This window comes from Meles meles, chromosome 5 (assembly GCF_922984935.1).
Source record: "Meles meles chromosome 5, mMelMel3.1 paternal haplotype, whole genome shotgun sequence".
Taxonomy (NCBI): Eukaryota; Metazoa; Chordata; class Mammalia; order Carnivora; family Mustelidae; genus Meles; species Meles meles.
In genome coordinates, this window is record NC_060070.1 from 68003629 (window position 1) to 68031444 (window position 27816).

Sequence of the window (27816 nt, forward strand, 5' to 3'; positions counted from 1 at the left end):
AATAATTCTCCTGTCAGTCTAAGTGTTGCATGATGTTGGATGCCATTTGATTATAAGACACATCCTCATTCTGAGATTTTTTTTTAAAATATTTTATTTATTTATTTGACAGAGAGAGAGGTCACAAGTAGGCAGAGAGGCAGGCAGAGAGAGAGGGAGAAACAGGCTCCCCACTGAGCAGAGAGCCTGATGCGGGGCTCTATCCCAGGACCCTGAGATCATGACCTGAGCCGAAGGCAGAGGCTTAAATCACTGAGCCACCCAGGCGCCCCTCATTCTGAGATTTTTAACATGAAATTAGTGGTCATCTTAGAGAGTCTGTAAATAGGATGACTCTTCTGTTTAGCCATGCTGACTTTTTAATAATGTTCTATTCTTGTACTGAAGAAGGGGGATAAATAGGGAGAAATATATAAAACATAATGTGTGTATTCTTGAAAAACCTTATGGTCTTCAAAACTGTAGACTGGGGGCGCCTGGGTGGCTCAGTGGATTGAGCCGCTGCCTTCGGCTCAGGTCATGATCTCAGGGTCCTGGGATCGAGCCCCGCATCGGGCTCTCTGCTCCGCGGGGAGCCTGCTTCCTCCTCTCTCTCTGCCTGCCTATCTGCCTACTTGTGATCTCTCTGTCAAATAAATAAATAAATAAATCTTTAAAAAAAACAAAACAAAACAAAACTGTAGACTGAAAATAACAGAACATCTGGGAAAAACTAGGATCATGACAGATCAGTCAGCCTGTAAAGTACTATAAAAAACAGTGATCATCTTAATAAAAATGCTTGCACATTTGAAAAGATACCTTAACTTGCTAATGAAGAAATATTCCAGTAAATATAGGAGTTTACTGGGGCGCCTGGGTGGCTCAGTGGTTTAGGCCGCTGCCTTCGGCTCAGGTCATGATCTCGGGGTCCTGGGATCGAGTCCCGCATCGGGCTCTCTGCTCGGCAGGGAGCCTGCTTCCCTCTCACTCTCTCTGCCTGCCTCTCTGCCTACTTGTGATCTCTCTCTGTCAAATAAATAAATAAAAATCTTAAAAAAAAAAAAAAAAAAAAAAAAAAAAAAATATAGGAGTTTACTTTTTAAAAAAAGTAAAAATCTTAATAGAAATGTGAGAAAAAGTTGAACTAATGAATAATGTTGCAAAGGCAAATACTCAGAGATGTTGGAGAGCCAAGCAATAAGTGTGCACAAAGTGACACATGTCCTCCAAACTGAGCCAAGAGGAAGCCTGTGGGTCTCCCTGGCATTGCAGTACCATTATATATAGTACAGTGTCATATTCTGTGCTGGGTGTTCCCTTGTCCCTGCTGCTTTTAGATGATGCCAAACATTTAAGTGTTGAGGGGGAAAAAAATCTCATAAACCAAAGCACTTGAGTATTAAGTCCTCATCATTCTCCTCTTTACCATTTGTGTGAATAGGTTTTGTTGAGGTAACTTGCCTTATAGCAGAATAGATTGAATCTCTCAGCTGTCCTGTATCTATCTTGTTTGTTCTTCTTGTCCAACATGTCTTCCACCTCTTCCTCAGTTTTTCTGACGCTCTCACCTCATTTTTTAGAACTGTGCCGATCTTCAGTGATTAGTTAATCTTCTGTGCTTCTGTGGCACTTGTTATGTATATTGCTCTTTTGGCTTTTAAAATACATCATTACATTTTTCTTCTTGGCCTTTCCTACTCTTCAGTAAGGCCATCATTGATTTATTGTATGCATAGATAGCCGTTACCTTACAGCCTTCTGCATATGGGGGTTACACATATGCCATAGTATTTTTATCTGGTGTCTATATGTGCATTATTTATATGCAGGAGTTGCAAACTTTGAGTGGAGTTAGCTTCCCTTTCTTTCATAGATGGTGCCTTCTTGAAAACATGAACAAAAGTTAAGTGTAGGAACATATAGACTTGACTGTTATGTGCTCTTCCAAAAAACTAAATGATATAAAATCCCTAATAACATCTTGCCTGTAGAATACAGTATTAAAATTTCCTTCTTATTCTTTAATTTTATTACTTCACAATTGAGCACAGTCCTACGAATTGAGTTCAGTGGGAATCCAGCTGAGGTGGAAGAGTTAGCACCTGGGGCATGTGTGATGATTTTCTCCTTTGCTCACTTGTGTTTTATTTATGATACTCAGGCATATATTGTCTTTCCTCCTTTTACTGAAATCTACAATACCAGCTATATATTAACTGGTGATACTGCTGTAGAATGGCATAGACTAATCGCTGAAAGTCAGTGAGGTATGTGACACTAGTATACAGCGTAGACAGTGTTTGACTGAAAGTAGGAGTTGTTCAAAAGTTAAGGCCCATGATTTTGGTCAGCTGTTGGGTTCAAGCAAAATTAGCAATTCTCGGAAAGTGAAAATTAACTTGTTTTTAGTATTTTCTTAATTATACAAATAAGCAAGTTTAGTATGTGGTTTGAAATATTTGTTCCAAAGGTGAGAACATTATGCATGGAAGATGGAGTAGTAGGCAGGGATGAGGTGTTAGGAAAGGTAGTGTTCGAAAACTATGGCAAAAGTCAGCTCGGTGGAGCTGTTAGAGATAGGAAGAAAGAAGGAGGATGATTGTTAAAGCCAGTACGAGTAGTTACTGAGGACATCTGACCAGGATTTAGGATATGGTATGTTTTGTGTTTGTTTTTGTTTCTATCCATTATTATAGAATGCGGGTAAATGGCCACAGGTGGTAGGTCAGACTCTTTAATTTCTATTTTAACTTTTGTGTGTGTGGGGGGAAAAGACTTACTGGGAAGTGGCTGTGCTACAGCATTTTTCCATCATTTTCTCTTCTAGCTGCTCAGTTTATTTACTCGCGGCGTGACGAACCTTCCCTTGGTGAGCCTGTAGAAGAATATGATTACGACGATCTGAAAGAGTCCTCCAATTCTCTTTTGAATCATCAGCTGAGTGGAATTGATCAAGGTATAGTAAAGAGTAGTTAATCTGTGCTTCCTGTGTGAACGTGATTGATGATCAATATACCAGAATTTATTAGGTTATTGCAATTGTTTCACAGTAGTGATTGTGGGTAAGAATGGTACAAATGTGTCTTGTATCTTCAAGGGAAATTTACCTTTTATTAAGTATATTTTGTGAGGAGTGTATGGTTAACTCCATGCTTGAAATATTGGTTGTGTGGCTGTTATTTAGTAACTGGAATATTTGACTGTGATCTTCATTTACTTAGGAGAGAAACTTAAGTGATTTATTTTCTTTTAGCAATATTTATTGTTTCATGAGCTTTAATAGGGAAAGATAGGTATGTTGTGGATAAAAATATAATCATTATAAAGTAATTTTTGCCAAGGAAAGAGGAAAGTTGGATATCCTAATAGAGTTTCAAATCCTTCTTTTGTTTTGTTTTGAAAACTGAGGGCTCTTTCATGACATCATTTATGGCTTTACTTACTTTCTGTTCTAGCTCGTCTTTATTCATGCCTTGATCACATGAGAGAGGTGCTTGGAGACACTGTGCCAGATGACACTTTGATTGAAGCCGTTCTGAAGAACAAGTTTGATGTGCAGAAGGCTTTGGCAATGGTTCTGGAACAAGATAAAATGCAGAATTGGAAGGTCAAGAGTGAGGGAGCAATATCTACAGGGAAGATAGCAAAAGGTATGCTTTTACTTGTTTTCTTTTAGTTTTTTGACAGTTAATGCTTTAAAAGAGGCTTTGATTTTGCTTTAGCTGTTTAGAAAAATGGGCAGAAAATTGTGCATGTTACAGTAATCCTGATGATCATCAATTGATTTCCCCATTTGTGAATTTTTTAAACTGAGTGCTGTGTTTTCTTTCTTTGTTAAAGATTGTTTTTTTTTTTCTTTAAAGATTTTATTTATTTATTTGACAGAGAGATCACAAGTAGGCAGAGAGGCAGGCAGAGAGAGAGACAGGAGGAAGCAGGCTCTCTGCTGAGCAGAGAGCCCAATGCCAGGCTGGATCCCAGAACCCTGGGATCATGACCTGAGCCGAAGGCAGAGGCTTTAACCCACTGAGCCACCCAGGTGCCCCTAAAGATTGTTTTTTGATTATTTCCCTGCTTTTTTTAAAACTAGAAGAATATAGGGGGAATAAAATCAGATAAAAACAAGACACTTGTTGCTTCTTGTCAGTAGCTTAGAGAGTTTTTAACTTTTTTTTTTTAAACTCTCATGGCTCAGGAGATGGAAATTAATAGCCAGACAATTAATTACAAAAATGCCCTTATGTTTATAGCATTTGTAAATGTATTTTATTTAAATGTCCTAAGTACCATAATTATACTGTTTTTGCATTTCAAAGCCTGATCTTTTATTTTAAGTTTATAGAATTTGGGGTTAGTTTTTGAATTTAATTGGCATAAGAAGGGAACTGAGGTATCTTTATAATAATTGGTATGGTGTCTGTCAGTAGGAGCATGGTGATTTATTAACTGGCTTGATATTTCCTATATCCTGAGGACTAGATTTTCACCATAACAAAGTTGTATGCAGTCTCTTAACATGAAATAAGGGTGTTTTTTTATTTTTTGTTTAAATTTTAAAAGAATTTTGATGGGGAGGTACCTGTAACTGACCAAATGAAAATGAGTCGATAGTATTTTATCTTTATTAATAGTTTATTCCAGAAATTACAGAATGTTATTTGTTTGCTTGTTTTTAATACATTAAGAATATAGGAGAAGATGAACTAAATAAGTTCCTTTCATTGGTCTTTTAGATGTTTTGAATTTGACAGTTCTGATGATAATTTTAGTATGTTAAAACCTCACATTATAAAATTTGTGAAAATTAGAATATTGACTAACTTGATACTTGTATTTGTATATATCAGTGAGCAAAGTGAGAAGGTCACTTTAAGATGGTTAAAGGAAGGTAAAATTCCTTTATTATTGTTTTTTTTAGAGTGTTCACTTTTATTAAATAATGATCAAATGTTTGATCACTTTATTCATGTTATAATCAAAAGAAACATTTAGTAATTAAATGCCTCATTTCATGTTTCCTTTTGGTTGCTGTGACTGCCTTCTGCATATGTCAACCTATTCATCTGAAAATTAATGGCTTTTGTAAGGTAAGGAGTCTTATTATCTTCCTCTGAAGTTTCAGCTGATAATATTCAAAGCTCTTGTTCTCAGTCTGCAAACCACTTGGATTATAGTAGCAAACCCTTTGATTTTTCTGTCCCAGTAGGAAAATCTGGATTATATCCTAATTCCTCAGTTATACCAAGTCACTATTTACTCCACAAAAAAAAGAAACTTGACAGACCTAAAAGTGAAAAGAAACTAGAATCATGTAAGTTAACAAAAGAGCTGTCACTAGCTGACCTAATTGATGATATGCCAAGAGATTCTTGTAAAAGTCAACCATCAGTCAGATTATCAAACACAGGCAGTCTGGAAGGTCTGTTTTCAAAGAATCTAGGTGCTGATATGTTAAGACCTCATGAATCTGAATGTGTTTCCAAAGATGATTCTTCATTCAAAGAAATACCAGATTTAAAATCCTTAATGACAAAGGACATAACATGTAATAACTCTTTATGTACTCAGAATAGTTCACTACCTGATTTGCAAAGCATTCTAGTACAAAACAGCGTAGGAAGTTTAAGTAATTCTTCGCTCTTAACTAGCATATTGGAAGCTACAGCTCATGATAATGTAAATGCTGCTAAAATGACTAAAGTTGGAAGTGTTTCTTCAGTTGAACAAAGTACCAAGAGTAACATTTTAAAAAATGACAATTTGCAGTTTTCCCAGTGTGAAAGTCCATCCCTAGCTGAACAGGAACACAAAGAAAACAAACCGAGCCAGTGCTTTCCTTTATCTGATCTTTGTAACCAGTCATCTGCCAGTTTCACAGATCTAAGTTTGGGATCCTTTCCCCTGTTACAGCTAGCAAATCGGTATCCATCTTCGACTGGAATATCAGAATTAACAGGATCCCTGTCATCTTTGGCATTTTGTAAATCTTCTCCTACAAGAGATCTTGAGAATTTGTCACTTTCTGATTTGATTGCAGAAACAATTGATATAGACAACACTCAGATTAAGAAGGAGCCTTCTAAGCTCTATTTATCTGAAATGAGGTCACCTGGAATAGATTCAAATATTGATCTTAGTGTCCTTATAAAAACCCCTCATCTTGTTCCAAAACATGCAGTAGACCAATCACTTACTCCAACATCAGAAACAAAAGTTTTAAGTTCAAAGTTAGGGAAACGTTTCAATTCTGCTAAGGCTAATAAGAAAACCAATAAAGTCTCTTTGACTAGGAAACCACCTTTTTCTCTCTCTTGGACCAAGGCCCTTGCTGCTAGACCTTCAGCTTTTGCTTCAACACTGTGTCTTCGTTACCCACTGAAAAGCTGCAAGCGACGCACCCTTGACCTATATAAGACTTTTCTTTATAGTAGACAAGTTCAAGACGTAAAGGACAAAGAAACAAGTCCTCTTATAGCAATAACACCATTTGACTTCAAATCCGCATCTCCTGATGACATTGTAAAAGCTAATCAAAAGAAAGCTTTCACTAGAGAATAGTAACAAAAGGAAAACTTGCTAACTGTTGAAGAGCTTTTGTTTTGATTTAAAGTCTTTATAGAATTACTTGATATTATGGGATTCAAGTTATGATTTTTACATTAAAATTGTCTTAAGTCAGTTGATAGTTTTAGTTGATATGTGTTTTTGCACTGAAAAAATTTTTTTAAACTATATCTTCTTTTAAGTGATAACTGGCTTTATTTAAGTTGATAGCGTAAAATGGGTATGTTTACAAAGTGCATATGGAAACTTGATATTGTGAAATCAAACCTCTCAGATATTTTTGTTTGAAGCATTTAACTTTATAAGTTTTTACAATGAGACATTTTCTTTTATAAAGTATTTTTGTGCTTCATTCTTAAACAAAAATGCCACTTGGGATTATTGAGTTTAGTGATGAAGATTTTTCTTATGATACGTGGCATAGCATAGGTGAGACGTAATTATATTTTAAAATACTAGTGATATCATTCCCATTCATTATTTTTCTGTAGGTGAATACTTAGAATTTTTCTGTTAGAAAATTTTAAAATTCCTGACTTCAGAATACTGTGGAGGTTGTTGAAATACATTTTTGATGGTAATGAAATGAAAAACCTTTAAAGGACCATGTACGTACTGAAGTTGGATTAATACTAAATTATTTTTATACATTTTCAAAACCATTTGTCCTAAATGCACACTCTAAAATAAGTAGGTAGGAAGTGTTTTCAAGTATGGTTGCATGTTGTTTGAGTAGATAGTTTTATCAGATCTCTTGCTTTTTTTTTTTTTTTTACTGTAAGTAATGAAATGTGGAATTTTCCTTTTTGATTCTGAGAGCTGTGTGTACTGCAGTGACAAAGTTACAGCAATGTACAGCAATGGTAGACCAGTAAGAGCTCTTCTAGTTGCTAGAACAAGTATGTAATTCATCCCTTAAAGCAGTGGTCCTTAGTGAACCATCAGAATTGCTGGGGGAGTTTTTTCAAAACACAGATACTGTAGCTTCACTCTAGACATGGTGGTCAGTCTCTGAGGGTTGGCATTTGCGAATGTGTATCTTCAAAATAGTCCCTGGGTGATTTTGATGTGTTACTTTTACTTAAGAACCACTGCCTTAGGGGAAGAAATCAGTAGCATGAGAAGCGTTACTAATGCTAAGGCCAATGTGAATTTATACTTCGTAGTTTCTAGGAATCAGGAATACTAAGGAAAATTTGAATTAGGAATTATAGTTTTTTACATAAGAGGATGCTGATACTGTATTATTAATATTTCTTGCAGGAAAAAATAGTATCTAGAATGTTATTTCTTAATGAAAATGAAATAGCTGGCCTTTTCCCAGTAAAGAAATATTTTTCTCTGGCAGCTACTTCACTATGCTTTTGATAATTTTTTTTTTTTTTTTTTGTATTTCTTGTTTCAGTTTATTTTCAGAATGACATTCCAATATTTTTAGCTGTGTATGATGTTTTTATATCCAGTGTTTTGGTGGGAAAACTTAAGCCAGAATTATGTCTTCATTGTTCTTGACCACTTTTTTTCATAATGTCTTCAGTTTTGTTTTTAACTGTATATTTCAGTGCACATCATACTGATGCTTAGGAGATCATATAAATCACATTTTGTTTATGGTTGATTTTAAAGTTTGAATTATCCCAACTGCTGATTTTGTTTTCCTAGCCTTAAACCTTGATGAAACATTTTACTAATTTTGCAAAATTAGTATATGACTCCTCAACTAGATTTATGTATGGGCAGTCTCCCACTTAGAATTGAATTGTACGCGATGAGTCTGTTTGGAACTGACAGTAATTCCAGATAGATTAAGTGTTATGCAAGTGGTCCACTTTGCACATGAACCCACAAATACTTACTTAACCCATAGTGAAATTGAACAGTGGTACTATTATTTTACCTTCTTTTATAACAGATTTTCAAGCGGAAATACAATACTTTTAAGCCATATAGTAGATCTTGTAGAGTGAACTAGGTCTCCTTTTGTTGACTGATTAGGATTGTAACTACCACTTGTAAGATTATTTAGGGGGAAAAACTTTGTTGCATAACGATAGGTCTCCCTGTTGCCCTTGTCATGCCTACTGGTCCATGAGGCACATACATGATATGGCCTTATTGACGAGGGATGTGTCACAGTTTCTGAGATCAGCGAGTGGAACCGAGAAGGTCCCTTGCCCCTTCTACCTTTGGCCTTTGGCCATTGATAAAGAGACCAGTGCCTCTTTATGGATACATTCCCAGTGATGATGATTGCTTGCACTAAGTGCATATTCTGCACCAACTGCTGGTTTTTGACTGACTGCTGTCTTGGTAGCTCAGGTATGCTAAGAGTTTTGGATTATTTTCTAATTCCAATATCAGTTTTGTGATGCAAAGCCATTTTTATTTGCATTATGATCAAGAGCATTTTTCTTTAGGAATGTAAGTGATACTGTAATTATATTCTAAGTGACATAAAATACAAAAGATATTTAAAATTACTATTTTTGCTCACTTTTTTTTGTCTTTAAATGATCTAAATGATTTAAATGGTTCATGGATGTTTTGTCCTCTTGCATTCTAAAGTCTTCAGTTGGCTTTTTTGGTTATGGTTCTTCTTTTCCATTAATTGCCAAGAACTAGGGTTTCACTTGTGTACATGACATTTTGCTTAACTTTTCTTTCTTTTTTTGTTTACTTTTTTCCTGCTTCCAGTTTAATAACTCGCATTCTAATCTCTTTGGCTTTGAATCCTCCCCTCTTGAACTTTTCTTTTACCCTTTTTTCTTATCATATAAGTAGTAATAAATATTCCCAGTGTGTTATATTTCAATGTTTAGTATTCAAGTGGCAGGTCGTCCAACTGATTGTCACACTAGAGATAAAACTAGTACAGTGCTTTTCTTTGTATGTAAAAGGGAGCACTGTTAAGATAAACACAGTTAAGAGAAAAGGAATGAGTTCTTATGTGATTATTTACTTTTTAAATTGACCCTGAATTTATATGTGGACCATTACAAATAAATAAGTACACAGTTACACATTGAGGAAGAACTATGTATCAACAGGTTTTTTTGTTTTGTGTTCCTTCAAGTATATGTTTGGTTATGGAGTCACTTTTGTAGTAGCCTAAAAATTACTTTTTGTTACTTATATAAACAAAAAAGAAAATGTTGACCAGACAGGGAAGTGTTGATAGTAATTTCTTTACTTAGTTTTCTTCTAAAATTATATAAGACTCGATGTATGCAGTTGTACATTATATTTTTAATTTTTAGGGTGTAAAAGATTGTCATTTTGAATGTATATATACATTTTTGTAAAAGCTACATTGAAATAAATTATAATTCCGGGATTCTCTTAAATAAGAAAATATCATAGTTTATCCATAGGGATTTTTTAGATAAACTTGATCCTTCAGAATGGGATTTTAATAATTTATGCTGAAGGTACCTGCTTTTATGTTCCTATAAACAAATTAAAAAAAAACCACACACACAAAACTATCTGGTTGTAAAGAATTTCTTCTAAGATATTTGTCACTTAGAATTCTTGCTTTCCAAAAGGTAGAATTTTATAAATGTTTACCTTGGAAGACTTAACATACCATGCTAAAGGGGGGACCATTTTAAACAGCAAAATTACCAACTAAAATTGTAATGTGAAAAATGTAACACTAGATAGGTCATAAAAAGGGTATTTGTTTATGGTGTGAGAGCTGGAACAAGAAGGCAGAGTATCTATCACCTTTTGACTTCAGCTGGGACTGCATGTTGGGGGGTTCAAATTTTTTGCTTCTCTGCACTTCTGTGGGCATGATTGCAAAAATGCCTGCTGCACATAGTGATTTTTGGGGTTAATAATAAATTTCAGTGAATAGGTAAATTTGCAGATATGGAAACTGTGAGTAATAAGGATGGACTGTACATGTTTTGACCCACTAGTCTCCATCCTTATTGCTACTTTACCTTTTAAAGGCCATTAGTTTGGGGCAGAATTACTGAAACATTTATCTGGTTTCTTCTCGGTTTATTTTGCCCAAAACACTTGACACATTACAGCCAGAGTAACTTTTCCAAATTTAGCTCTTTCTATCCTCTGTATAAATGTTTTAAATTATTTTATAAGACCTTTTAGGAGCTAGGTTCTGCTCATGTGTGCCCCTCTCCCCAACCCACCCCAGAACAAACCACCTGAGTTTTTTCTGCTTCTTTATAGTGTTTTGCCCCTACTGTCGCCCCCATTACTCACCCTGGTCGACCATCCTTCAGGTTGTAGTCTATATATGACTTTACTCCCAATCCTGGTGTAGGGGAACCTTCAAATGCATCCTAGTTCACTATATTCCTTTTATTACCATTCCATGTAAAATTACAGTCTCCCTCCCTGGTGCATATAGTCCCTTTCCCTTGTGACCCTGCTTTATTGTTCCTCATGGCACTTACATCATCTGGCATTGTGTGTGTGTACACAGTTATTGTTTTCTTATCTGTCTCCTTACCAATCCCCATGCCCCCCATGCAGTTGCTATGGGTACAGGGATTTTATGTGTTTGCCGCTGTCTCCTCAGCTTAGAATATGTCTGGCTCATAGATGTAGGAATGGGTTTAAGTAGAAAGTGAGTGTGGTCCTTAATACAGTCCCACATTCTTGTTCCCTACAGGAAGTTATAAATAAATCTGTAAACAAATTGCTTCTTTTGTATTATTCCTCTAGAAATTTATTGCATATCACATATGTGTACCTACATATACATATTTAGACAAATGGAAAGATACATGACACTTGTATATTCTGTATCATTTACCAAAGCATTTACCTATCATTCCTTACCATTTATGTAGAGATCAATCTCATTCTTTTCAGAAGCTGTGTAGAATTCCATAATAGGGTTGTAAATAGCCCTTGTTGATACTCATTTTTAAGTATTTTCAGTTGCTTTTGCTATGACTCCAGAATGAACATCCTACATTTTTAGAAATTGAATTTCTAAGCCAAAAAATATAGACTTTAAATTTTTGATTGATACTGCGTAATTGTCTTTAACAGAGGTTTTTCCGATTTTCTTCTCACAAGTTTGTCAGTGTTTCTTTTCAGATTCTCACAGATATTATTACTCTTTTTGGTATTACACCAACCTGATAATTAGAAAATATTTTTTCATTTATTTATATGTCTTAAATAGAGTTAAGGTAACTGCTTTATTGTATATTAGATACATTTATATTTCTTCTGGGAACTGTCTGTTCTTAATCTTTGCCCATTTTTCTGCTTGTTATCTTTCATAATGATTCTTTGTGTGTGTGTGTGTATACATACAGTGTATGTATGTATTGTATACACACATGCATACACATACATGTATTTAAATGGTATATGCATGGAAAAAACTTTTTCGGATTCCCAGCTTGTCATTTTTATAAGACAGAATTTTAATTTTAATACGTCCAAATGCGTCGATCTTTCTCTTAAAGGTTTTTGTTTGAAAATTCTGTTCCACTACAAGATAATTTTTTAAAAGATTATTCATTTTTTCTAATATATTTGACCTTTGCCAGAGTTGTCTTTTTTCCTTTCTTTCTTTTTTTTTTTTTTTTTAAACACCTTTGAGTCTTTGATCCAGCTGCCATTAGGGAGTAAGATAGGAATCCAGTTTCTTCACCAGCATCTTTTGTCTTCTGAATAGCTGGATTTGTAATGGTACCTTTTCTTGAATTACATATCCCTTTTCTTTCTTAACTTTATTTGAACTGCCATCTTTGGCATGCACTAAGTTCTTCTCTATCTAATTTGGGACTCTACTGTTGAATTTCTTTGGCTCGTATTATGCCAATACCAGATTTTTAAAAAAAATTTTTTAATTTATTTATTTGACAGAGAGAGAGATGACAAGTGGGCAGAGAGGCAGGCAGAGAGAGAGGAGGATGCAGGCTCCATGCTGAGCAGAGAGCCTGATGTGGGGCTGGATCCCAGGACCCGGAGAGCATGACCTGAGCAGAAGGCAGAGGCTTAACCCACTGAGCCACCCAGGCGCCCCGCCAATACCAGATTTTTAATTACTGTAACAGTTATTGTATAATTTTGATTATGTTTTATAGGCTCTCTTGTTTCTTCTTTCCTTTTTCATAGTTTCCGTGAGTTATCCCACTTGATTATCTCACTTGGAAACAGCTTGTCAACTTTTCTGAAAAAAATTGTTAATTTAGATGTTTAATGATATCAGAAGCTTTGTGGAGAAAATATACTTGTTTTTATAGATGGCAAGAGGCTTTTGAGATTACATTTTTTTTTAAAGATTTTATTTATTTATTTGACAGACAAAGATCACAGGTAGGCAGAGAGGCAGCCAGAGAGAGAGGAAGGGAAGCAGGTTCCCTGCTGTGCAGAGAGCCCGATGCGGGGCCCGATCCCAGGACCCTGGGATCATGACCTGAGCCGAAGGCAGAGGCTTTAACCCACTGAGCCACCCAGGTGCCCCTTGATATTACATTATTAAACGTTAAACTTTATTTTGTAGATTTTCTAGTGGACCTGTAATATTGGAACAGCCCTGGTTGCTCATGGTAAATTGTTCTTTTAATATGATGGATTTTTTTTTGCTAATATTTTATTCAAGATTATTCCATCTATTCATAAATTTAATTTGCAGTTATGTGTATGTATGTATATATGTATGTGTTTGGGTTTTGGTTTCTCTTTGTGATATTTTTATAGAGAATTTAGAGTTTTTCTTTATCCTTAAGTAATTATTATTTTTCTTTTAATTTTTTTAATATTTTATTTATTTGACAGAGAGAAATCACAACTAGGCAGAGAGGCAGGCAGAGAGAGAGGAGGAAGCAGGCTCCCCACGGAGCAGAGAGGCAGATGTGGGGCTCCATCCCAGGACCCTGGGATCATGACCTGAGCTGAAGGCAGAGGCTTTAACCCACTGAGCCACCCAGGTGCCCCAGTAATTATTTTTTTAAAATAGAGATTATTTTATTTATTTATTGTTTAAAGATTTTATTTATTTATTTGACAGAGAGAGGCACAGTGAGAGAGGGAACACAAGCAGGGGGCGTGAGAGAGGGAGACTGGGCAGGAGCCCAGGGTGGGGCTTGATCCCATTAAGCTGGGATCTTGACACAAGGTGAAGGCAGATGCTTAATGACCGAGCCACTCAGGCACCTGTATCCCTGATTAAAGAGCATTGAAGTTACTCCTTTCATCATAGGATTTATCTTTCTCAATATTCTGGGGTCAGTTTGAATGTTTTGTTTTTCTTAGAAAACCATCTTCATGGTTCACAAATGTATTTGTTTAGCATTATAGCAAACATTGTCTGTTTTTTTTTTTTTTTTGATTCTTATATGCAATTAAATCTCCATTCTTATTTAATTATTTTTGGTAGTTTATTTAAGTAATCTCTACACCTCACATGGGGCTCAAAATTAGGTCCCCGAGATCAAGAGTTGCTTGCTCTTCCAACTGAGCCATCTAGGCAACCCTGTCTCCATTCTTATTTTAAATATGGTTTTCTCCTCTCTACTTTACTCCTCCCCTCTGCCCATTTCTCTCTCTCTCTCTCTTTTTTTTTTTAATTACCTTTGTTTTATTCCCTGAGGATTGGCTCCTGGATTAATAATTAGCTCTACTGATATTTTTTCATTAGTTTGTGAGTTCATCTGTTCATTACCAAATCTGTTTTCCATTTTTTTTCCCTTCCTTTGTGAGTGGAACATTTGACTCAGATGCATTTTTAATTCTTTACCCTTAGAGGTTAATTTTTATTTATGAAATTGCAAACAGAAAAATTCAGAAAATAATTTAGCAGTCACTCATGGACCCATCATTTAGTTTCAAATCTCTCCCTGTTGTTAAGAAATAAATCGTTTGATCGGAGTCCTAGCTCCACCCTTTCCTTATTCTTCCCCACTACCTTGTAGTAGATATGCATTGTTCACATTCTGTCTTATTTTCTTAGTTCTCTGAAATTATATTTTTCCTATGGATACTGCATTTGCTGTGGCTCATGGATTCTTTTAGGATTATTGTTATTTTCTGGGTTCTTCTGGAGTTACTTTATTTTCTGGATAATTCACAATTTTGATTTTTGATTTTGATTTCCTTTTTAAGCCAAGAACCTGAAAGAATTTTACAATTTCCAGGTTGTTGGTGGGAGTTTTGTTATTATTGTTGCTGTGGTTACTGCTTTTATTGTACTGTTACCAGAGAATGTGCTCTCTGTCCTTTACTTATTGAAGTATATTGAGGTTTTTCTTTGAGGCCCAATGTAGTTTTAGAATGGTTTCATAAGCACTTGTCAAGAGTATGAATTCTGTCTGAAGAATACAAAATATGATACATTTCTATTAGTTACTTTTTTGGGTTACTATTTATTTATTTATTTTTAAAAGATTATTTGAGAGAGAGCACACAGGTGGCAGGGAGGGGCAAAGGCAGAGAAAGGGGGAGAAGCAGACTCCCCATTGACCAGGGAGCCTACGCAGGGCTCCATCCCAGGACCCTGGGATCATGACCTGAGCCAAAGGCAGATGGGTGCCTAACTGACTGAGCCACCCAGGTGCTCCTTGTTAGTTACTTTTAAATTGTTACAGGGTTCAGTATTCTTTGTTAAATTCTGTTTCCTTAATTGGTGCTTATCAGCTGAGAGAGGTAAGTTAAAACATAGTAAGACCCTTGCATTTTATTTCATCTTACTACTTACAGTTTTTACCCTATGCCTTTTGAACATGATCTGTCTGGATTTGACGTTTTCATTAATATAAAGTTCCTCTATGATTTGTTTTATGCTTTTGACTTAAATTCAGTTTGCTTACTGTCATGATTGCTGTTTTCTCTAAGTTGTATTTGTTCATCCTTTTGCTTTCAGTGTTTTGGATTACTTTGGTTTAGTTGTTCCTCCTGTAGATGTGTGTAATTGTGTTTGCCAGAGACTGTTTTAATAGATGAGTTTTCTCATTTATGAGAGTGATAGGATAGATATAATGCTTTCTGTGATATGTGGTCTGTGTTTTGACTTGGTATGTACTCTTTGATAACTTAGAGATTTGTACTGTCTTTGTAACATGGCAACATACTTTAATTTTTAAATTTTTTAAATCTTTTTTTCTTCAAGATTTTATTTATTTGAGAGAGAGAGAGAGAGAGGCAGAGTGAGAGAGCATGAGAGGAGAGGTCAGAGGGAGAAGCAGACTCCCCATGGAGCTGGGAGCCCAATGTGGGACTCGATCCCAGGACTGTGGGATTATGCCCTGAGCCGAAGGCAGTTGCCTAGCCAACTGAGCCACCCCGGCGTCCCTAATTTTTAAATTTTTTTAAGGTACCTGTTGATCTCATTATGAAAGATGAAGAAATTAATTTATACTTCATCTCCACTCTATTTCTCATAATTTTTGTTGATATTTTAAGTTCTTATTTATGCCTTTTATAATATGTTTAATTTCTACTAACTGAATTATTAACTTTAAACAGTTATTTAAGGAGTCCTGGATTTAAAAGTTGAGCTCAGCAAAGTTACACTTTCTCATACCTGCCCCCTTCTCTCTTTTTGTTAATTTTATTAAAATAAAATTTTAATTTTATTCTGTATTCAAGACTTCCTTAGTTTCAAACGAACATAGTTATTTTAAAATACATTTCTCATAATTAGGCTTCTATTTGTATCATTTGACTTTGACATATGGTTTGACAGATCACCTTGTAAAATATATATGTGTGAAATGTTTCCCAAATTTTTGAATATTTGAAAGTGATTCTGTGGCCTGTGTTTGCATGGCAAATTGATAAATAATGGTTTTGGGTCCCTCTTTCTTTTGTGGAGGGACATTGCTGTCCTGTTTTCTAGTGTTGTATGTTGCTAGCTAGTCTGATTGTGCTGCTTTTAGTGTGGCTTTTATTTCTCTAGTGTTTTTTCCCTCTATATTTCTGAATTCTGCAGGCTTGCTTTCCAACTTTTTCTCCTTATGTTTTTATCATCTTCTCTTTTATCCTTAGTGTTCTCTTTCTCTCTCCACCTTCCCTACCCGCGCCCCGCCCCCGCCGTATGTGTGCGCGCGCGCGTATGTGTGCGCGCGCGCGTATGTGTGCGTGTGTATGTGTGTGTGTGTAGAAAATGGGATAGAAACTAGACATTTTTTTTTCCTTAAAGCAGTTGATCAGATTAAACACTGCCTTTTCAGCTATTAAACTAGACTGATTGGAGAGACTCATGAATAAGGCAGACTTTGTACCAATGCTTAGGTATGATTCCACTAACCATATCAGCCTGATTTGATCATGATGTACTACTGAGCAGCATAGAAGGAAATCTATTTCTCATGTAGAGAATTTTTTAATGTCTTTGTACTTTTTAGGATTTTGGAACAAGAACTTAATACTTGTGTGAAAATTGGCCTTTTATTATGGTGTAATGAATTAGAACTCTGATGTCTAAATAATGCATTAAATGTCAATGTGTCTCCTTAATTCGGCTAACATTTTAGTTCATTTTATTAACATATGTAATATGAAAAATTACCAGTAGCAAATATAAATGACCTTCAGATGGGTTATTATCTAATTTTGTTACACATTAATATGAGTGGACTGCTAAAAGAGCATATATTTAGGCAGTAAAATCCTGGGTATATCTTTAAGTTTTCTGGTGTTTTCCTTGCTACCTTAAATCTGCCAAGGGAGAAAACACTCTCCAAAACTGAGTAACACAGACTCTTTTTTTTTTTTTTAAACAAAGGCATCCAAATTGAGATACATATAGTATTGTTTAAAAGGAAAGTTCTTGGCAGAAAAATTTTAATATTTATCTTCAAAAGTGTATAATTAGCCAACCTGACTTGGAAGAAAAATAGTTTTCCTCACAATGGATATTATTATGTAAGATGAGGTTAAACTCTTTGATGGCTGTTCAGGCTTTTTCTAACATTAAGTTTATTTTATTTATTTTTTATTTTTTAGAAAAATCATTGGCCTTAAAAAAAGTAAGCATTGAGAAAAATAGCTGTCTGCAAATCTGGTAAAAGGATTCATATGTAATTTAAATTTAATGGTTTTTACAGTTCTTAAAATTGATATTTCCATTGCCTTACAAATAAAGTAGGCAATAATTATTTAAATTAATTAGATCATTCAAAGAACTGATTGTTTAAAAGTGTTGGAGGCTTTGAAGAAATCTATTTCAATAGTGTACTTTATAGTTGAACTACTGTTTTTGGTAAGGCTTGTCTTAAGTAACATTGGCTTGCCCATACTGTTTAGAAATCTACTCATTTTCTTTTCCCTTTGCGTTTCATCTCATTTTCCCTTCATTTGGAAAAGAAAGTCTAATTTTACATAGTGAAGTTGTATTTTCTAGCATCGCTTTGCTAGTTTTATAGTGTTAATACTCTATTAAACAGTCTTTATATAGTATATCTGTATTCTCCTATTTGAATGTAAAATATTATTTATAACTGTACTTTCATGTCCTTGAGTCTTAATGGTAGGTTATTCACGAAAGAAGGTACAAGGAATTAAAAAAAAGATAAAAGCAGAATTGTAAACGCATCTGCAACAGGATCATTTTTTTCGGCTTCTTTATTGTGCTGTATTTGTCTTTTCAGCATTACCTGACTAAATGAAAGAGAAAGTGACATTAGATTTTTAGGAGATGCAGCCCCTCTTTCCTCTTGGGTAGAGCATTTTGTGAGATTTTTATCTTTGTCCTGAAAACAAATTCCAGTTTTAATTTGAAAAGTTTGTATTACAAAGGAAGCTTTAAATAATGAGATGTTATGAACACTTTATATGAACTTTCAGTAATGTGCTTAAAATATGTATTTCATTTTACTTTAATCCTTTGTTGTAAGGAATTTAAAATAGGCATATTTAATTTAAACTACAGTATTTTTGATGTCCCTTTCAATATCTTTTTCTTTGAAAAATTTTTTTCACTAGCTTATCACTAAGTAACTTTATTCAAGCAATTAGAAGAATTTTATATTTGCATAGAAAACTTCAGAATTAATTGGCTTTCTGCTTTAAAATTATGTGGGCTTTTGAAAGGAAGTGGTTTATTTCACTGAAGAAACTCATCTGGTTCAGAGTGTTTTCAGATAGGTCTTAAGATTCTCTTTGTATGTACACCTACACTGGAAAAACTTAAAACCCTAATTGCTTAATTTAAAAATAATTTGTTTTAGATTCTCAAAACAGTTTATCATCTTCTTGATAGAGCCAGTACCTTATAAGAATTGCATGAATGCTAAATACAGAGTTTTCTCTTAGGCTTAATTACTTTTTTTTTCCAACCATAGAAATTATAATCTGATTACAGGTGTATACTTTCATATTTGATTCCTAAGCAGTTCTTTTAGTATGTTTTTGAGTGTTTAATGTATGTACATAAGCATTGCTAAGTACTTGAGCAAGGAGTAGAATGGAAGCAAACAACAAAATTCATTTTAGTATTTAATTTCCATATTCATTTTTTATGAGAAAACCATGTGGTAGCCATTGGAGACATAGATCTAGGTCACAGACTTTTCGGTGGAGCTTTATAGTAGCTCCAGTATTCTCGTTCAGGAGAATCTGGGGGTAGGTGGAAGAAACTGAGGCCCAAGTAAAATAAATAATTGGAGTTAATTTCAAATGAGTATTAGGGGGCAAATTGTAACTCAAAATGAGTTCTTTTGAACTCCATTGCTTTTTTTCATGGTTACATAGTACTCACGACAAAGTTATTTTCTAAGAATTTAACCTTATTCGGTGTGTATTGGTAAGTATCTTAAGGATAAAATTAAATGCTTTGTTAAAGAAGTCATCTTTGCCATCAGTGAGGTATTCAGAAATTACTTTCAAGTACCTTTTCTGCCAGTAATGACAAGGCATTCATGTATAGAGAATGTTATTAATTTCCAAATCCCTGCAAATGAGCAGTCCTAAGAAATGAAGCCCTTTCTTGTTTAATTTTAAGTCACTTTGTGGTCTTCCATTTCTTGAGCAACAATTCTGTTTGATTTAAAATCTTGAAAAATTTAATTTTTTTTTGTAGTTGCAGGCCTGGTGCCATTTTAGAGCAAGAGCTTAAATAAATAATAGTGTTTATTGAGCAAACTAAAAAATTCAGATGAGGAAATGAAAGAAAAAACATGTACCTAATCCCATTATCCAGAATTTAGAGTTAATAGCATTTTGATGCATTTAAGCAATAACAGTAGACAATATTAGTGATTACTTATACGCCGAATATTTTACTTTTTATCTCTGTTTTCTCCTTTAATAGTCACAGTAATCATATAGAGGGGTTTTTTTTTTTTTTCAGATTTTATTTATTTTGAGACAGTGGGGGGATGGGGGGAGAGGCAGAGGGAGAGGGAAAAGCAGGCTCTCCACCGAGGAGGGACCCTGACCCAGGGCGTGATCCCAGGATCTGGGATCATGAACTGAGCTGAAGGCAGATGCTCAACTAAGCCACCCAGGCACCCCACGTAGGGATTATTTTTATCCTAGTTTTACACCTGGAGGATCAGAAGCTCAAAAATGACTAAACATCTTGTTCTAGGCCACAAAACTAGTACATGGCGAATCCAACGTTTCTAGTAAGGTACTTCTAATACCAATGTCCTTCTCTCTTTTATACATTGTGTACCTGTTTCTGTATGTAGAGAATATTAGTTTTTTTTTTTTAAAAAATGGGACCACACATCACTTTTTAAACACATTATAACTTAATCATGTACCATATACGGTAAAAATTTTTTAAAAATTTTTTCAATTTTATTTTTAATTGGGTAAAATACACATAACATAAAATTTACTACATTAACCATTTTTTATATGCATCCCGTGTTTACGGCAGCATTATCCACAATAGGCAAGGTATGGATGCAACTAAGTTAACCATTTTTAAGTGTATAGTTCAGTAATGTTAAGTATATTCATAGTATTTTCAGCCAATCTCCAGAACTTTTTCATCTTGCAAAACTAAAACTCTGTACTCAAAACAGCTCTTCATTTCCCAGCCTCCCCCCGCCCCTAGCAACCATCCAAACTTTTTTTTATATGCCAGCAAATTTAGGTTTTCATAGTGTTCTGTTATTTAATCACTTACTCTAGGAACTTAAGGTTTTCAATTTATTATTACAAAAAACGCTTCGGCAAACATTTTATACATTTGCATATTTTTTCAATTCTGTTAAAAAGATAATTATAGAGTAATATTGGATAGAGTAGCTAGCTAAAAAGGTATGGACATTTTTAATGCTTTTCTACATATTGCGAAGTTACCTTTTAGAAAGATTGTACTAATTTACTTATATTTAATTTCTAATATTTTATAAAGGATAATTGTATTTCACTGATGGATTATATATTTGTATTGAAGTTTTCTTTCATTAATTGGTAAGAGTCAAAGATGGTGACTTTTTTTTTTTAATATTTTATTTGTTTATTTGACAGAGATCACAAGTAGGCAGAGAGGCAGGCAGAGAGAGAGGGGGAAGCAGGCTCCCCGCCGAGCAGAGAGCCTGATGTGGGGCTCAATCCCAGGACCCTGAGATCATGACCCGAGCTGAAGGCAGAGGCTTTAACCCACTGAGCCACCCAGGCGCCCCAAGATGGTGACTTTTTTATGCCATTTTTGGGAGGCTTGCTGTGATGACAGTCACCCATGTGTTCCTGAAAATTTTATTTGTGCTGCATTGTGCATGCTGTTACGTAGGTTGGTATTGTATAAAATACCCCTTATTCTTGAGAAAACATATCTAACTTAGAAGTTTCTATTTTAAGTACAATAGTCCATGATGTGCTATTGGCACACTGTATGGCACATAGAAAATGCTCACCAAGGGCTGACTGACTTCGTTCAAAGAAAGGACGTGCTCTTTCACTACCAAGGAACAAGCGCAGTTAAAAGGTGATTATATTAAAGGCTAATGCACTGGGGTGCTTAAATGACTTCTAACTTTTTAAAAAAAATCAATCAATTAACATAGTGTATCATTAGTTTCAGTGGTAGAATCCAATGTTTCATCAGTTACATGTACTCATTACATCAAGTGCCCTCCAGTGGCTAACTTTTTTAGACTTTTTTTTTCATCATTCATGATGTTTTCATAGAAGCCCCTTTTGGCTCTTCTCTCTACTTAGTCATTTTTAACAGCCTGGTATAGATTCTCCTATATATTTTTTTATTTTCACATAATATGTAAAAATAGACATAACAATACAAGGATTTTTTTTTCATTAGTGTTTTATTAAAATACTGTAATTTCATTTTCCTTATAATACGTTGTTAGCTGGGATATTTCCAACTTACTCTTTTTGGTGATTTTATAATATTCCATGATGTGGCTATGCTACAGTTTATTAAAAATTTACTGTATTGGAGGATATTCATTTTATTCCCAATTTTTGTTTCTATGAAGAACGCTGTTTATAGAACATTTGCAAACCATATCCTTACAAGCCAGGGCTTTTGATGTTATGAGATAGATCTGTAGTGGGAGTGCTATGTTGAAAGGTGTATTGTTTGCTTTAAATAGGTGTGGCTATTCTTTATGAAAGTTACTGTGGTTCATCCCTTTTCCAGCAGTAGGTGTTAGCACTTTTCTTGATTTGGGGAGTCTGACAAGTGAGAAATTAATGTATCGTTGCTATTTTAATTTGCATTTCTATGATCATTAATGAAGTCAAGTATGTTCATATATTCATTTGCCATTCGAACTTTCTTCTTTGGATTGGTAATTATATCCTTTGCCCATTTTTAATTAGGTTGTCTTTTCCTTACTAATTTGAAGTCTTTATATTATACAGATACTAATTTAAAGAAATATTGAATATAATTGACATATAATGTTGTATTACTTTCAAGTGTACAACATAATGATTCAACAATTCTATACATTACTCAGTGCTTACCACAGTAAGTGTAATCAACATCTGTTACCATGTGACATTATTATTGATTTTATTCCCTATGCTGTACTTTTCAACTCCATGACTATTTTATAACTGGAAGTTTGTACCTCTTAATCTCCTTCCCCTATCTCCTCACCCACCTCCCCTCTGGCAACCTTTGTATTTGAGAGGGTTTTTTTGTTCATTTGTTTTTTAGATTCCACATATAAATGAAATCATGGGATATTTGTCTTTCCTTTGACTTAGTTCACTTAGCTTAACTTTCTCTAGGTCTATCTGTGTTGTTACAAATAGCAAGATTTCATTCATTTATTATGGTTGAATAATATTCCTGTGTGTGTGTGTGGGTGTGTGCGCGTGCGTATGTGTGTATCACATCTTTATCCATTCATCGATTGATGGACACTTAGGTTGTTTCCATGTCTTGGCTATGGTAAATAATGCTGCAGTAAACATTGCGGTGCATACATCTTTTCAAATTAATGTGTTTGTTTTCTTTGAGTAAATACCCAGTAGTGGAATAACTGTATCATATGGTATTTTTATTTTTAATCTTTTGAGGAGCCTCCATACCTACTGTTCTCCACAGTGGTTGTACCAGTTTTCATTCCCAACAGTTGTGCACGAGGGTTCCCTTTTCTCCATATCTTTGCCAACACTTGTTTTGTCCTGTCTTTTGGATACTAGCCATTCAGACAGGTGTGAAGGGATGCTTCATTGTGGTTTTGATTTACACTTCCCTGATCCTGAGTGATGTTAAGCATCTTTTCATGTGGCTGTTGGCCATTTGTTTGTCTTCATTGGAAAAATTTCTATTCAGGTCTTCTGCCTGTTTGCAATCAGATTGTTTTTTGGTGTTATGTGAGTTATTTATCTATTTTGGATATTAACCCCTTATTGGATATCATTGTTTGCAGATATCTTCTCCCATTCAGTAGGTTTCTTTTTCATTTTGTTGATGGTTTCCTTCACTGTTACTTTGGTATATTTCCAATATTTTCTTTTTGTTTTTGTTCCCTTGCCTAAGGAGACATATCTGTAAATACATGGCTAAGGCCAGTGTCTGCGAGAGAGCTTTTTTTAGTTGTATGCATTGTAAATAATTTTTCCAGTCTTTATTTTCTTTATCATCTCTTTTTCTAAATAAAAATTTAAAAACTTGATGACACTGGGTCTGTCTTGTTAACTTACCAGGTTCCAGTCTTGGATTTAACACCTCCTCTCCCCCGCCTCAATCTCTAGGTTATAAACATTTTAAATTTTCTTTTGAGCGAATTATATGAATTTTAAAAAAATGTTTGACTTCTAATTCTTCTAAAATTTATTTTTGTGTGGTGTGTAAAGAAGGGTCAAACTTTATTTTCTTCCAGATTTTCAACGTATCAGCTTTTATGCTGTGATCAGTTGTGTGTGATATGGTAGGAGGGGTTAGTAGCTCTCAAATTAGATCAGTATTGTTTTGCAAACTAGCTCTGTCATTCGTTATCTGCATGACTGGTAAAGTGGCTGGATTTTTCGGAGACTCCTTAAAATGGCAATAATGTTATCTACTTCAAATGTATTAAGATTTATTTAACCCAGCTTCTGCCATATAGTAGTCTCTTAAAACAGTGTTGGTTTCCTTTATCTTATTCCTTTTACTAATTGCTTTAAAATTCATTATATTTGTTATCAGGGAATTATCTCTGGGTACGGGTAATATTCAATTTCAGGTCTTAAATCATTTGGGAATGACTCTTGGTCCCACATAAGAATTCACGATGATGTCTGCAGTTAGTATCTGACCTTTTGTATATGCTTTTAAAACTTCATTTTTTTTTTTTTTAAGGATTATTCAGTGCAGTAGCCTCTTCTGTCTCTAAGGCCATGTTCTTGGAAGATCCCAAAGGTAGAATTTAGGAAAGAAATTGAAGACTAAGTAGAAATAAGAATTAAGATAAACCTATATAGGCCGGGGTATGTGTGTGTATGTGTGTATTTTACAGTCCTCAAAATAAAACAGTGTGAATAACACCTAGTTAATGAGAATATTAATGAAATTTAATACCTTTAAAATTTGAATTATAACAGTTTAATTTTTACTTACCTCTTTTTAAATTGGACCTCTTTCTTGAAGTTTTCAACAAGGTTCTTGTAAACTTCCTCCTTATTTCAGCTCATATCTGTAGTATGAGACTTTTCCTCTGTGCCTTTTCCTCTGTCCAAATGTTTAGTGTGTTACTGATTTTATAACTGAAAGTTGATTCTCACTCCTAGTTTCCACAGTAATTTGGAGAAGAGCACAGGTACTTGTGTAGATTGCTTGGATTTATATTCCATTTGAACTACTTACTAACTATGGTCTTTAGCAAATTTCTTAACCTTGTGTGTCACAAGTTCCTCATTTGCAAAATTAGGATAATAGTCTTATTTTTAGGGTAGTTAACATGTTGAATGAAGTCATATATTAAGCCATTATAGCATGTCTTGGCACAGTTAGGAGCTCATTAAATTTAGTTATTCTGTATTGAGGTGTTTCTCAAATATACATTCATACCTAAATTTAAGATATGAAATATTAGGAAGATTTGTTAGGGAGAGTCTCATGGGTGGATAATCCAGGAATAGGAGTATAGATGAGGTTTCTCAGGGAAAGTTTAGAGTGAGAGAAGTCTAGGAAAGAATGATTAGGGACACTGATATATATATTTGAAATATACATTTTATTCTGTAAAATTAGAAGGCTTTGTTCCTAATTCTGGTCTAACAAAATTTTTGTCACAGTATTATTAACAAAATGTAAATGGCTTTTTTAAAAGGAAAATTATTAGTAGTATAGTATTGTCTTTATTCTTTAACTCTTGAAGTAGCCAGAATTTTATTGCTATGGAATGCTTAAAGTACTGTAATTTAAATTCATTACATAATATAAATTTTGTGGCTGCTACTTGAAAGTATATAATCTAAAGTAATATACAGGTTGATATCTGTTCATCTAAAGTTTTTTAGTTTTTAAAGATTGCTGGCTCAGCAATATTTATATTGAAACCTGATCCCAATGAATATTTGGGGGTAAAACTTTTTCTTCTGTGTGATAGCTGATGATGCTGCATGGTGGATTTGATGAGGCAAATTTTTCTATATAAAAAGTTTTAAAGTGAAAAAATAATTCATATTGAATAAATCACAGTGCAGCTGTAATATTGAAGGAAGTGGTTTATTCTCTGTAACCTAGTTAATGTACTTTTTGAATGTACATCTGGTAACTAGAATTTAAATATGTAGTCAGATTCACTGAAATGATTTCATATTTGAAGTAGTTGTTTTTCATTGAAAATTTAACTGGTTTCTTTGAAATTTGAAAAATCTTCTTTTTGTATGTGAGTATACCTATATGTGCTGATGTATTTGAAACGTTTTTAGGAACAGTAATGATTGATGGCAAAAGTATACTTACTTGGAACTCCCCCCACCACTCCAACCCCCTTTTCTTTCTAAGTAATCTTAAATGTTTTTTAAACTCATGGTGTTTTGATCCGAATGACTTTAAATTGTAAATTTATCTTACATTAAGAGTCTGTTACAGGTTTATTTTGAATGTTTCTATCTTAACCTTATGAGTCTACACAATTATTTTCTCTTTCTGAAATTTTTTAAATCATCTACTCACCTATTTTTCTCAATATCAAAGTAATATATTCTTAATTAGAAAAAAGGGGGAAAGTCACTCATGAGTTTCTTACCCAGAGATAATAGTTTTGTGTTTTGCCATATTTTTTTCAAATTTTTTCCTGTGCATATTTATTCTTTCTCCCACTGAGGTTTTTATATATAATTATTATACATACAATTTTGTATCCTGTTCTTTCTTTACATTTTATATCTGTCTGGGCACACATTTTTAAATACAGAATGAATTTTTATATCCCAGTTTGATTCAGTGAATTGAAAAACACTGATTAAAAAATCATGAAAAGCATTTTTAATTTAAAACAAAAACTAGTGTTTTATATTAGTGTTTTTACATCTTTATAGATACTTCAAATTTAAAATTATTTAATGCCATCACGTGAACAAGCCTACATTTTGAACATGTCCCTTGTAATATTTCTTATGTTTAGTTGGGAATTTTACATGGGAAAAAAACAAACACATCTTTGTTATTTTTAATTGGTTTTTAGAGTATTATTTCCTAGATAACTAGTACTCTATTTGATGTGCCTGAAATTGTTAAAATGTTAAAAACTTTTACAGTTGGCGTTATTTAGAGATTAATTACATGCATATGGGGGAGAGATTCTCACTGAATAGGCCAACTAGTTATTTTTAAAAATAGGATTGTGAGGGCAGGATCCTTAAAAGGTCATCTGAACTAATTTCCTGACTTGAGGCAGATCTTCAAACATCTTTTTAGTTATGAACCTGAAACCAGTCAACAAGAGGTAGGTGGTTGTAATTTGCAAAGAATATTAATCTGGGTTGATCAAATTGTTTAACTTACATGAACCTCACTTCTTTATTTATAAATTTATTTTTATCCTGTAAGTTATTCTCAGTTATTTTTCTGTCTCAGGACATCTGAGAGATACAGTACTTTGTCAGCATCAGTATCTTCCAGTGACAAGGATTTTCAAAGGAAGAGGGGCAAGGATGGTCTTATTCTTTCCATCCACCTTCTCTTCCCAAACTGAGAATCACTGGCTTAGAGAATATATTACTTTTTTCCATCTATAAAATGATGTAATCTTATTAAATATTTGAGTGATTAGTATGTATGTACCAGGCACTGGACTGGATGTTGTGGAAAACATCAAAAAGTACCCTTCTGGAGCTCATTGGTTAGTTGGAGAGATAAGGCACATATTTTATACTGATATTTTACAGTATAGTCAGAAAACAATATATGCTGTATGAGAATATCCAGTAAAGGTTTTTGACTTCAAGTCATACCATTTTGGTCTGGAGTTATCATCGGTAAGAATTTGGGAGTATCATGTGTGAACCTAAAATTGATAGCCTTATGCTATGATGTATGCTTTAGAACCTAAAATCACTTTCCCCTCCTAAAATCAGCATCAGCAAAAGGTTAAGGAGTTAGTATGCACATATTTGTTATTAGGGGAAGATTAGCCTATCATCCTGGTTTCCCACTGGAATTTAAAATTGTATCAGAAACTTCTTTGCTAACTAGAGAATGATTTAACTACTAGGCTCTAACAAAATAGATTCTTTGGAGATTTTGAAATGCAAACATTAAAGGAAATCAGAATTATTGATTTTAACAACATATTTGAAGCATCTGAGTAGATACTAATGATTAACCTCGCTAAAATCACAAAATCATCATCTTGACAAAGCATTGACAGTTTTTAGAGATTTGATTGAGCAGTTTTTGTATACATTTAACTTCAA

The 27816-nt window shown here is 34.0% G+C and overlaps 1 protein-coding gene across 2 annotated transcripts in view; it reads left to right on the plus strand.

Annotated features, from left to right (window-relative positions):
• HBS1L (HBS1 like translational GTPase) overlaps positions 1 to 27816 on the plus strand; it is an 87429-nt gene that overhangs the window by 10117 nt on the left and 49496 nt on the right. The window contains exons 3-5 of one of the 2 annotated variants that reach the window (XM_046004947.1): positions 2810 to 2938; positions 3438 to 3632; positions 5075 to 11133. In XM_046004947.1, the coding sequence (XP_045860903.1) occupies positions 2810 to 2938; positions 3438 to 3632; positions 5075 to 6540 (1790 nt within the window). In that variant the 3' untranslated portion in view covers positions 6541 to 11133. Of the gene's footprint in view, positions 1 to 2809; positions 2939 to 3437; positions 3633 to 5074; positions 11134 to 27816 lie in introns of those variants that run through there. The other variant, XM_046004946.1, reaches the window with a different exon arrangement.